Source organism: Erpetoichthys calabaricus, chromosome 2, assembly GCF_900747795.2.
Source record: "Erpetoichthys calabaricus chromosome 2, fErpCal1.3, whole genome shotgun sequence".
NCBI classification, from domain to species: domain Eukaryota; kingdom Metazoa; phylum Chordata; class Cladistia; order Polypteriformes; family Polypteridae; genus Erpetoichthys; species Erpetoichthys calabaricus.
Genome location: NC_041395.2, coordinates 290,639,381 through 290,651,530, shown reverse-complemented (window position 1 = coordinate 290,651,530; position 12,150 = coordinate 290,639,381). Strand labels below are relative to the sequence as shown.

The 12,150-nt window shown below is 41.4% G+C and overlaps 1 protein-coding gene across 2 annotated transcripts in view; it reads left to right on the top strand.

Moving 5' to 3' along the window:
- Positions 1 to 11,710, top strand: part of LOC114647182 (PDZ domain-containing protein 7-like) — an 82,624-nt gene extending 70,914 nt beyond the window's left edge. For both annotated transcript variants that reach the window (XM_051922448.1, XM_028795753.2), the window contains 2 exons: positions 4,678 to 4,778; positions 11,406 to 11,710. In XM_051922448.1, the coding sequence (XP_051778408.1) occupies positions 4,678 to 4,778; positions 11,406 to 11,555 (251 nt within the window). In that variant the 3' untranslated portion in view covers positions 11,556 to 11,710. The remainder of the gene's footprint in view (positions 1 to 4,677; positions 4,779 to 11,405) is intronic.
- Positions 11,711 to 12,150: the final 440 nt, after the last annotated feature.

Below are 12,150 nucleotides of genomic sequence, written 5' to 3'. Positions count from 1 at the left end.
TGGGTGGGTTCGCCTACAGTAAGTGTGTTTATGACCATTTGTAGAATGCCATGTTAATCTATGTGGATTGACTTTGAATGTACTGCCTAACAGTCATCTATCTATGTGATGATGTTCACACTTTTAAAGTGACATATCTGAAAAAAATATAAAAATAGCCCTCTACCAACTTGTCCTCTGAGATCTTGCACATACATTTCTATCCAGACTGAATCATTTAAATAAATGTCACTTGCATGTATATACAGTTAATGCAAAATGAATACTAAAAGCACTATTTTTGAAATACTTTAATTTTTGATAGATTGTGTGTGTGTATGTGTGTGAGAATATATAATATTTCTAGTCTTTTTTCTTTCTTAATGCAAAATTAATGATAAATAATTCACACAAGATTGTACTTCATATCTGCCTTAAGCATTCATTTCTTTTGTGGGTGGAAAAAGTAAACGGAGCTCTAGATTTATTAAATGGTGATGGCCTCCTTTTGTTGTCCAGTTTTATTAGGACAACCAAAAAATGTTTATTTTTCATAAAGAGGCAGAGTGACAGACCTAACAAGTGTTTTTGGTGCACACCCAGGGCTCATGACAGTAAGGAGCCATTTCACCAAGACAGCCCATAGATGCTCAATGAAATGATGGTGTATCCATGAGTCAAAATGATCGAAGGGGATCTTGAAGTGATCAAGACTCGTGCCAAAATCAAAAGTGAGCAATCCGGCGCTGCATTAAATGACCAGGTGTCTGTGTGCTGCATTTGTTAAAAGTATGATCAGCTGTCTGTTTAGGAACTAAGTAACCCAACAGCCAGTGAGGGCCTTAATCTGGCCATGTAGGGAGGGATCCATCACACTCACACCTGATTGTTCCCACCTTGACCCTCTTAACAGAACTCAAGGCTCATTAATGCTATCTAATAAATAACACTGAATTTTACATGAACAGTACAGTTAGTTGTGTGTGGTTCATTTTATCAGACTGTCTTTGTTTATTATTTAGACAAATCACAACCCTGCTCAGGATTAAGTGGACTTGGGAGACGATATAGTATAATAAATATAATGTAACTGTATAAGTTTAAAAAGGTTCCCAGCTGTTTTCTCACCAGCACTGCAGTGCCACACACGCCCAGCAGATGGCAGGTAGGGCCATAATAAAAGTCTCACAATCTGTCTAAGCTGCAGATGCCCAATATGGAGCTCAAGTGTTTGGAGTGTAACATGAAGAACAGGTTCTAGTCAATGTATACCATGGTGGAGTTGGCAAAGTGAAAGTCAACACAATTGTATGCATGACAAATGATTCATACATGTTTATCCATTCAGTATTTTTAATGTGAACTCTTATACTGTAACAATACATTTCCAAAGTCAAAATAAGCCATTTTCTGTAGATATTTAACAGAAGAAGAAAAACTCTACAGTTAGTGTTTACATAAGTATTTAAACCTCTGTGCTTTGGTAGCTCCTGATTTACACAAATCACAAGTACCTAATTATGTTTTATTTTGGTCAAATGGCTGTCACCTTTGTGTTTGTGATTAATTTGTTGTCTGAATGGATAAATATGTGTACAAATCTTTTTTTCCTGCGATCAAGTATCCTCTTGGTAAAACAAACTTGCTTAGAAACGGGGAAACCTATTGTGCAGTGCTTCTAGTCGCTTAGGAGCACATTGTGCCCCACCGGAGGTGCGCCCCAGTGGTTGAGAAACACAGCCTTACACGGACCGTGTGTACTGACGCACAGACTCAAAGAATGGTTTGTGTTACTCTGTACCAGCAGTTAAAATGCGCACACCGGTGACCCACACCAGATCCACAGAGCCTCCATTGCAATGGACTGTAAATTTTGTGACTGACATATGGCCAAACCATCCAGTCCCTAATAATAAAGCAAGTAGTCAGCGCATAGTCTTTTGGGGCCAGACGTGATTCTCAAATGATAATACACATCTGGGGACAATTCATTAAAAAGTGTGAGGTAAATGGCAGTGAAATCCTGTGCTGCAGAAGCTACCCCCAAAGGTATCCTGTCCATGCAAGTTAAACTGCTACCAGGGTTTCAGGGAGAGAGTAAAAGAAATTGAACTAAAGACTTGATGCTGAAAGAAAATAAAAAGCTGAAATTGCTGTTATCAGTTCAGGAGCTCAGTAGCACAAGGTAACTGAAGAATAATAATTAATGTGCACGTTGTAATAAGTGCTGCAGCAGTGGAGACCGACAGACAGACACACACACGTAGACCACCACAGCTACTGGACTCCACATGTTTGAGAAGTGCCTCTGTCTGTCATATGACATAACAGCAAACAGAGTTTAGATAAGCATCGTGATCGATGGACATACAATATGTTCAAATGCCTTTGCTATTTTGTTATAACATGTTTGCATTTCCAATTAGATAGTAATGTTAAATTCCTTTCATTATTTGTTTAGACGTTCAGTCAGAAAGTGGACGTTGTGCAGCCTCATCTGTGCATCTGCTTGTGGTGTTAGGAAAATTTGTTGATTCGGGTGTTTGAGTACTGAAATCTGCACATCGTTTACTTCAAATGCGTATTTTGCCGTTCATATTTTCCTGAATATAGCTGCTAATTCTTGCAAACTTACATTGACTCCAACACTGTCATTGTAACTCTGAGCAACAGAGAGCATACAGAGCACCTGTGACAACATATCTTGTACATTTATCAGTTGTCCGTTGATGCCATTGAATGCCAATGTATAATATGATGCTACAGAATGGTTTTTCCCCTTGCAAAATGTTTTTATTTTTAAAATGGGCAATGTGCTCCCTTTACACGTGACAAACATTTATATATCTAAGAGTTTTTTTTCTTTTAGAAAACTTTCCAACTGTTGATGTTTCTTCGTTATCAGAAGCTTGCCGTCTGTTGGTCCAGATTATCAAGAGTATCTCTGATCTTTGCAGTTCAAAATACCCGGCCCTACTTTGAGCGCCACTTTCATGAGGCATTGGATTGGTTTAGAAATGTGACACTCAGTGAGTCGTCTAATTGTTCCCATAAGCACAATTCACTTATGGTTGTCTCTAGACATTTATATTACATGTCCTTCTTCAGCGAGACTAATCGGTGCAATACTGTACTTCAGTTTCCTTATACAGTAATCCCTCCTCCATCACGGGGTTGCGTTCCAGAGCCACCCGCGAAATAAGAAAATCCGTGAAGTAGAAACCATATGTTTATATGGTTATTTTTATATTGTCATGCTTGGGTCACAGATTTGCGCAGAAACACAGGAGGTTGTAGAGAGACAGGAACGTTATTCAAACACTGCAGACAAACATTTGTCTCTTTTTCAAAAGTTTAAACTGTGCTCCATGACAAGACAGAGATGACATTTCCGTCTCACAATTAAAAGAATGCAAACATATCTTTCTCTTCAAAGGAGTGCGTGTCAGGAGCAGTGACTGTCACAGAGATAGAGAGAAAAAGCAAACAAATCAATAGGGCTGTTTGCTTTTAAGTATGCGAAGCACCACGGCACAAAGCTGTTGAAGGGGCAGCTCACACCCCCTCCGTCAGGAGCAGACAAGGTGAGACAGAGTTTGTTTTTCAATCAAAAATCAATACGTGCCCTTCGAGCTTTTAAGTATGCGAAGCTCCGTGCAGCATGTCGTTTCAGGAAGCAGCTGCACAAAAGATCACAACGTGAAGATAATCTTTCAGCATTTTTAGACGAGCGTCCGTATCGTCTAGGTGTGCGAACAGCCCACCTGCTCAATCCCCCTACGTCAGGATCAGAGAAAGTCAGCGCAAAAGAAAGAGAAAAGTAAGCTGGGTAGCTTCTCAGCCATCTGCTAATAGCGTCCCTTGTATGAAATCAACTGGGCAAACCAACTGAGGAAGCATGTACCAGAAATTAAAAGACCCATTGTCCGCAGAAACCCGCGAAGCAGCGAAAAATCCGCGATATATATTTAAATATGCTTACATATAAAATCCGCGATGGAGTGAAGCCGCAAAAGGCGAAGCGCGATATAGCGAGGGATTACTGTATATTTCAAAGTGATATATCTTAATGGTATGTCTGAACATTAGTGTGCATGTGAGGTGTGCCTGTGCCCTGCAATTGACTGGCACTGTTTCCAGAGGTGATGCCTGCTTTTGCCCGATTATGACCTGAATACACCCCAGTTCCCCACAACTATAAGAACTGACAAATGAACATCAACAGAAATGAAACTGAGTTTGAGTTTTTTCATGGGATTTGCTCATTGTATATGCTAACACACAATGGGCTGGGAACGGTTATGTGTCCGGTATTGTTTGTGACAGGATGTCCAATCTGACGTTATACCCCTACTCTTCTCCCTAGGACTACAGTACAGTTAACTCTATTAAACTTTGAGTGAATCTCACAGGCAAAAAGGCTAAGCAATCACCAAAAATGAAAAACAGAAGAACAAATGTCAGTGAAAGAGCAAGTGGTGTCGGGTGCCCCTCCATGACTTGAACATAATCAGATTTGAAACCCTCGCCATTCTTGATGATAAATGGAGTGTGGCTTGGGGATGCATTAGTCTCAGATAACCATGTCTTCCACTGAGTGCTGCCACCTGTTGTTTTCACTTCACAGACCTGTTAGAGAACAACATAGAGATGTGTTAAAAATCAAATGTGTGTTTGTTTTATTTTATTTTCTTCTAGGGATCAGCATATCTGGAGGAATTGAGTCCAAAGTTCAGCCTGTGGTAAAAATTGAGAAGATATTCCCTGGAGGGGCAGCCTCAACTTCCGCAGTCTTAAAGGTGTGTTCTGCACTGTTTGCTCTCACATTTTAAAATTTTTCTTTAATCTGTGCCTGGTATTAAGCTAATTGTGATGGACAGTGACCCACCCCTATGTCTCTAAGCCATTGGACATTAAACCACAAGGTCACAGGTTCAGTCCCTGCCTCTGAGACCCTGAGAGAGTCCCCTTCACCTGACTCTTCTCCAGATATACAAACATGTCAAACAGTTCTGCCATAATGGATATATAAAGCACCTTGGGCTGGTGTACACTCTTGTTTAGTGCATAACAAAGATGTCCTGACAAAACACAGAGGATCAGTGAGATTTATTCAATACTAATCACATAGTTACAAACTGTAGTGATAAATAATTTTGCAAGAGCCAGTCAGACATATGAACTAATAAAGAACAATGAAGGACTTGTTGAACCATGATGCCACTGACTAGTACTCACACATGTTACCATCTGAGCTTTTCAGTAACTGCCATAGACTGGCGCTTTCCAAATATTAATTTTGAAACGCTATTTTTTTAAATCAAGTTTTGAATTTTTAAATTACTGTAGATTAACTTTTTGGCGAGGCTAGATTGTTTCTTTATGTTGTCTGCAGACAGGTGAGAATGTCAGTCAGTGACATGTAGCTTTTTATATATCATGCAGTAGCCCATGTTTCAGGATATTTGTCGTCATACTTTCCCCTTTTTGTTTTTTTCTTTATTTTTTGTGTTTCTATTTACAAAGTATTCTGATTCTTAAGGGTATCCCATTTTCAGTGTTCTGTTCTGGAGGCTTGACATTCATTTTTTCAAACATATACCACTTTCCTTCAACAAGGGTTTCATAACTTGCCCATGCATTTCAAAGCACACTGATTCAAAGGTGCGTAACGAAGCTGGGGAAGAGACCACGCTTGCCCGTAGGCAGGATGTTATGGGCCATAGTGGATATTCATCCCTTTTTAGGAATCCCCTTATTAAATGACAGAGTCATGGGGTGCAAGAGCCTAAATTGGCAGCATCTAGGATGAGGTAGGTGTCAGCCTTGGATGTCACTAATGCACACTGGGCTGATTTGGAGTCACTAACTGACCTAACATGCACACCATTCCTCAGGTGGGAGTAAACTGAAGTAACCAGAGACCATTCAAACTGTGCAATGACATTGACCAGGATTTGAACCCAGGACTTTGAAGCTGTGAGGCAGCACCATATAGGGGCAGTTTAAAGTCAACAGTCAGCACAGGTTGCATCTGTCTGGAAGGAGAGAGAAGATGGAGTGCACAGACACAGGAAGACCGTGCACACTCCACACCGGCTAGGACTTGAACTGAGGCAGCAATGCTGACAACCGTACCACTGTGCTCCCCATAAAGTAAGCACCAACACAGAATAAATATGCGCATCTATTAGTAAATGTGCACATTTTTTAACAAAGAGTACAACACATCTCTGTTACCTAAACTGCTCTTCCATTTTTGGACTCGCAGGATTCCAGGGTCCCTTACGGCAGTTAGCGGCACAAAGAACACAGCAGACAGAAAACAGTATGAGATACACAAATAAGAGTGCATATGATAACCTTACTCTGCGGGAAAGTGGTACACCTCTCCAAGCCACATCTTCTCTCGACCACTCCGTCTTGTTTCCGCTCAGCTCACAGGCAGTGTGACTCATTGGCTATGACAATTGGACTACCAGGCTGCTCCTTATGTAATTGTAAGAGCTTCTCTTAACTCAACTAATTATAAAAATCAATTGTAATGTGCTTCATACTGATAAGTAGCTTTGGGGTGGTGTTTACTACAGCAGGATGCACTTACAGCATATAAAATCACAGGTGCTTGTTCAACATGCAGAGCTACCCAAAGGCACTGCCACCCAGCAGCAACACAGTACAGCGTGATCATTTTCTGTGTGATGCGTGCTTGAGGAGCTCCTCTGTACAGCACAAGGCTTATCCCTGTATTCAGTCATTTGTTCATTTCGGAGTCGGCAATCAACATCAGGTGAAATTGCGGGACCCCTGCAGGGCAATTTGCTCACAGATGGCCATTTTACCATCTTCATTTAACCTAATCTGCACGCTTAACACAGGCTGAATTTAAATTGTGTACCTCTGTGGTACAGCAATACCCATGCGTAGTACGACAAAATCCCACCATTGTAGAGTGTCATTCTCATTAGACTGAAGAGGTTATCTACACATTTCAAATACAATTACTGTATATCTGAGGGTGCAGGTTCAGCTCCAGTTACTCATTGTGGCTTTAAAAAGGTTAATGGCAACCATTAGCTTTTTATTTTATTATTTAACTAGCCGACAGGCGGTGTAAGAATAGGAACGGAAAACAGTGAGAAAGGAATTCAGAAATCAAGAAGAAATAAATACTTCTTGAAAGACGCAGTGTGCATGTAGAATTTCCGGCCAATCAGGATTACATGTGAAAGTGATAAATAAATAAGGCTTTCCGAATTTACGTACTATGGCCATGGCATCCTGATAGTTTTGTTACATGTATCTTGGACTTCCTGGAAATGTGGACGGTAATTTGATCATTTTGCCTACACGTACGTTGTTATTTTCAGCGTTTGCTTGCAGTGCGTCTGATAGTCCTTTGTATTGTTCTACGTGCAGATCTTGTTGATGTAATCTGAGATAGTTGAGACGCGTGCCCTCTGTTTTAACATACGCATCTACGACGTACTGTTGGAATAGTTTGCTTCTGGAGTGCAAAATACTAAAAGTATTCCTCATTGCTAATCTGTACGCGTAAAACTGGCATTGAGTAAGCCTTATTCACTTGGCGGTTCTTTTATCTGGAACATGTGGTAAATCTTTGTGCCAGCCAATGTCTCTGTAAGGGAATAAAAGTGGCTAAACCATAGGATCGCAATTCATATTGATCGTGGAAATCTGTTTACAGGAGTTGCCTATGAGATAGATGCAAATGTCCCTTTCGGCAGGCGGTTCGCCATCTTCTCCGACGAAAATCGCTGCAACATCGGTGTGACATGTCAGGGCACTGTATCGTCGTAAATCCTGCTTAAGGGTTTCCTTGAAAACCATTCGTACAGATGCTGTTGGATTGGACTGAGCGATTTCATGCATGTGTTTGTATGATTTAGTGAAGGGGTTGATGGTTCTGAGCATGGAATCTAGCTGGAGAAGTACATTTTCGCTGCATGCAGAGTTTGCTTTAGTTTGTAAGTGTACTTCAGTAGCTTGCACTGTGTCAAAAACATACAATTGTCCATATCCTGGAGAGGTAGAAGTGTTAGCGTATAGTGGAGAGATTTCGTGATAAATTTGCCCGTGTATTTTAAAACAGTATGGTCCATGGCCAGGAGGTTGAGTTATCTGTGCACCCATGGAAACAAACGCTAGAGAAGAGTTGCATTCTCAGATTGTATTCACGATAATTTTTAGCTTCTGATGTTAGCTGTGTAAGTAGCTGTTGTAAAGACACAGGTGGCTCCCGCAAAGGTGGTAAAGCTACTTTACCGTTGTGGCAGCACCTCGAGTACTTGTTGGATGTATTACGCTCAGCAGGGCAGTATAGTGCATGACATGGAAGACGATGAATAGGAATTGAGAAATGCCGTGTCGGCTGCATGTCAGTGGGACCAGTTTTGAAGTGGAAGCAGGACGAACCAGAAGAGAAATATATATAAGATGTAGTTCCTTTGGAGTGTGGTGTTATCTTCATATATGAATGTTGTTACGCAGTTTAAAGTGATAGTGTGCCGGTCTCCACCCTCTAGAGGTATTTCCATGTGGTAACGAAGGAGTGTCCACTCAGTTGTGGTCAAAAATGTGGCTCTGACACTGTGGGCCAGAGGATCATAAATCCAAGCTTGAGGCTGGCAGGTCATATTGTGATGGCAGGCAGAGCTGCAGCTGGCAAAGTGTCACCAGAAGGGTCACCTCATTTGTTCCCTTGTGATTTTCCCTTCCAGCTAGCTGCATTAAAACACCTCAAGCGGGTACATTTTGTAATCAACAAAAGTAGTCCTTGCTGCTGTGTTACCTTGGCAAAATTAAAAGCATGCTGGGGTGTAGTTGTGACTCCACAGGAGTTCACTTAAAGCAGAAATCATTTTGAAAATGGATTGGAAGGCAGCACAGCAGCAAGCACAGAGGTGTCCAGAATGATTTGTGCTGACAAGTCCAAAACTCGCACTTGTAAGATTCAAACATGTTGCCTCTCTGGCTCGGAGTGTCCACTCCTGTGCCTGGACAGATAACCGCGTCAGTAACTCAGATGTCAAAACTTCTTACTTAAGAAGACCTCTTGGTTTCCCGCCTTGGTAGCACAGTGGTTAGTGCTGTTGCACCATAGTTCCAGCAATTTGGCTTCAATTCCCTTCCTGGTCACTTGCATTGTGGACTTTGCATGTTCTAATTACCTCAGTTGTCCCAAAAATGTGCCGTAATTAAATTGAGGATAAATGGGTCTTGCAAAAGACTGGCGTCTCATGTCAAGTTACTTGCTTCTAATGAAGCTAAATTAGGCATTGACTTCTTGTGACACTCCAAGAATGGAAGGATGGAATTTTCCTATTGCTGGACTTAAAGCCCAGTCTAAAATTTGGCATAAGTATAATATTGTCCTAAAATGTAGTTATTTCAAAATCTAATGAGGCCCATATTAAAAGTAAGCAGGGGATTAAAACTGGGCTCATATTTATCAAGCACCTCAGGAATTGCTTTAAAAGTCTAACTTGGATAAGAATTTGCCCTTCCTCAGAATAGATTAGGAGCGTGCACTGATAGCACCCACCACACAATGAACCACCTGGATTGGGACCCAAGTGCAGCGGGTGACACCTCTGCACCACACTGAAGCGTGTGTCCTGTCACCAACCCCTACATTTTCCCTGTAAGTTGGAGGACCTGCCTGCAGGGCTGGATGCAGATTAACGTCATACCCAGGATGGAGCAATTGCAGGTTAAGGACTTTGCTCAAGGGCCCAACGGAGTAGAGCCACTTCTGGTGTTTACGGGATTCGAAACGGCAACCTTCTGATTGCTGGCGCAGTAAGGAGTAGGAAGCCACATCCGAGACTGAATGATGTCTTGATTTTTATTGCACCACAAACCTCGAACTGGAAGTCATGATGATGTTTTGTAGTTTTCTGATACTAACGCTAAGGGTTTACCACAAAGAAGATAATATGAAGAAGAACAATAAGAAGATTTGAAGTAGTAGTATAATAACAATAATAAATAATAAAAACAATAATGGGAAGAAGAATACAGTAAACCTAATAAGGTAGGACATTACACTAAGCTTATGTAATTGCTGCCACTATAATAATGTAATAAGCATCAAGATGCAAAGACCAAGACACACACTCACCCTGAATGAGAGTAAAGCCCAGAATTGAGTACATTTATTTAACAATGAACACTCCAGAGATTAATCCTACATGGCGCCATATGCTTGCTCGGATAGGCTCCAGTTTCCTCGTCACCCTTGCTCAGAATAAAGAGGGTTCCCTTTATCTTCTGTGAAGCTCCATTTATCTAATGCTTTGGGAACCTCTACTTGTCATCTTTAACAATCCTGTGCTTATAAACTAACACAAATCTTCCAAGAGTACAGTTTGCCTCCATGACCACCTGTGTGTTAATACTGTGATGTTGCTTCTGATTGACAGGTGTGCTCACCCACACTTAGAGCAATCTTTACGTGAGTGCAGATGTGCAAGAATGCAGCGTTGCTTTAACATTACTTCACGTGGAGTGGTGAGAAAATGTATTAATCTGAGTATTACCTCGCATGTTGTAAGGGCGTTCGATGTTTAAGGCAAATTTGAGAAATGCTTGGTTGTGACATACCAGAATCATTGCTATTGCAAAGCTGCGTTTTACACATAACATTACCGACACTTTCATTTCGGCTGATGGCGCATGGCTTCTTCGAGTAGATAGAGGGAATGATCATGTAACGTCTAAGGTTTGTTCTAAATTTGTTCCATCTCTGTCCAATAATATATTTTTACAAGTTCATTGTTTGCACCTTTTCTAAAACAATCGGCCTTTCCCAGGCTGTGCATGCTGATCTCAGTCTGAACGCCATCTTCAGGCAGCGCCAAGCGAGTTAGGACAGCTCAAGGCTCTCCTTAATCCTGGTGAAGTTAAGGTTTGTTTCCTAAATTCAGAGTAGGACCACTTTTATGATATTCTGAGATTTCTGAGTCACCAGGCAGTTTGGTGAAATGCTTGGACTTTGGACTTCAAACACAGAGGTTGTGGATTCAAAAATGCTACTGACACTGTGTGGGCCTGAGCAAGTCACACGCCTGTGCTCTAACTGGAAAAACGAAGAAATGCAGCCAGTTATGTCTCAAATGTTGGGTAAGCATGTCAGCCAAATAGGAAATAATGAAAACACCACACCTAACTGGAAACAAAGTTAAGTTTCACAACTACCCAAAGTCGGGGACCTCAGATTACTTTTATTGCACTCTTTGCAGTCAGTGCACGATGTCAATATTGAATCAGCTGCCACTCTCAACGGTTGTGTTCAGGAATTTTTTAAACATACGTTTTATGTTGTTCTTCATTGTTTTATCAGACTGATATGTGCAGCTGGAAAACAAATGACGAGACCATTTTGCCTTTTCCTCTCCTTGCAGGCCGGTTATGAGTTGGTGTCGGTGGACGGAGTGAGTTTACAGAATGTGACACACCAGCAGGCCGTGGACATCATTCGAAAGGCATTTAGCAACAAGGTGCAAGACCCCATGTTATTTGTGTTGAAAATACCAAAGAGTTCTGACGACTGAGGCAAACTGGTGAACATTCCAGATCTGCAGTCGCTGCCAAGCTGCTCCACGGTGAAAAAGTCAGTGACACCAGGTCCAGTCACAGTCTGATGAGATCCATGGAGACCCAAGGACACGTATGGCTCCACAAATTATTTGGCCTGTATATGTAAAAGCAGTAGTCCCGATGGGCTGCCGTCCTGTGCAGGGCTGGTTCAAGTCTAGTACCCGTTGTTACCTGGGTGAGGATGGGCTTGTACAGAAACTTGTAGTGGAAAAAGGTGGGTTGGTGGAAGTAATACAAATTTGTGACTCTTACAGTATTTGGTTACTGTAGATATACAAAAGACAAAGTCCTTAGTATGTTGATGAAGAGTTTTTATCATCTTCACTAGTCTATACTGTAAGAAATTGTCTAGCTTGCCAAGAGCTGCCTGTGGGCAAATCAGACTTGATCAGAAGAACTGAAAAGTCTTGACGAGAGGAGGTCAGTCAGCCCAGTTTATTTTACCTGTCTAGATCCACCTAACTCTTTCCAATAAGCAGCATGTTAAGATTAAAAGGTCTCATGGCACAGGAGTGTCAATAGAAGGGGACCGCTCTTTGGCTAGGTTCT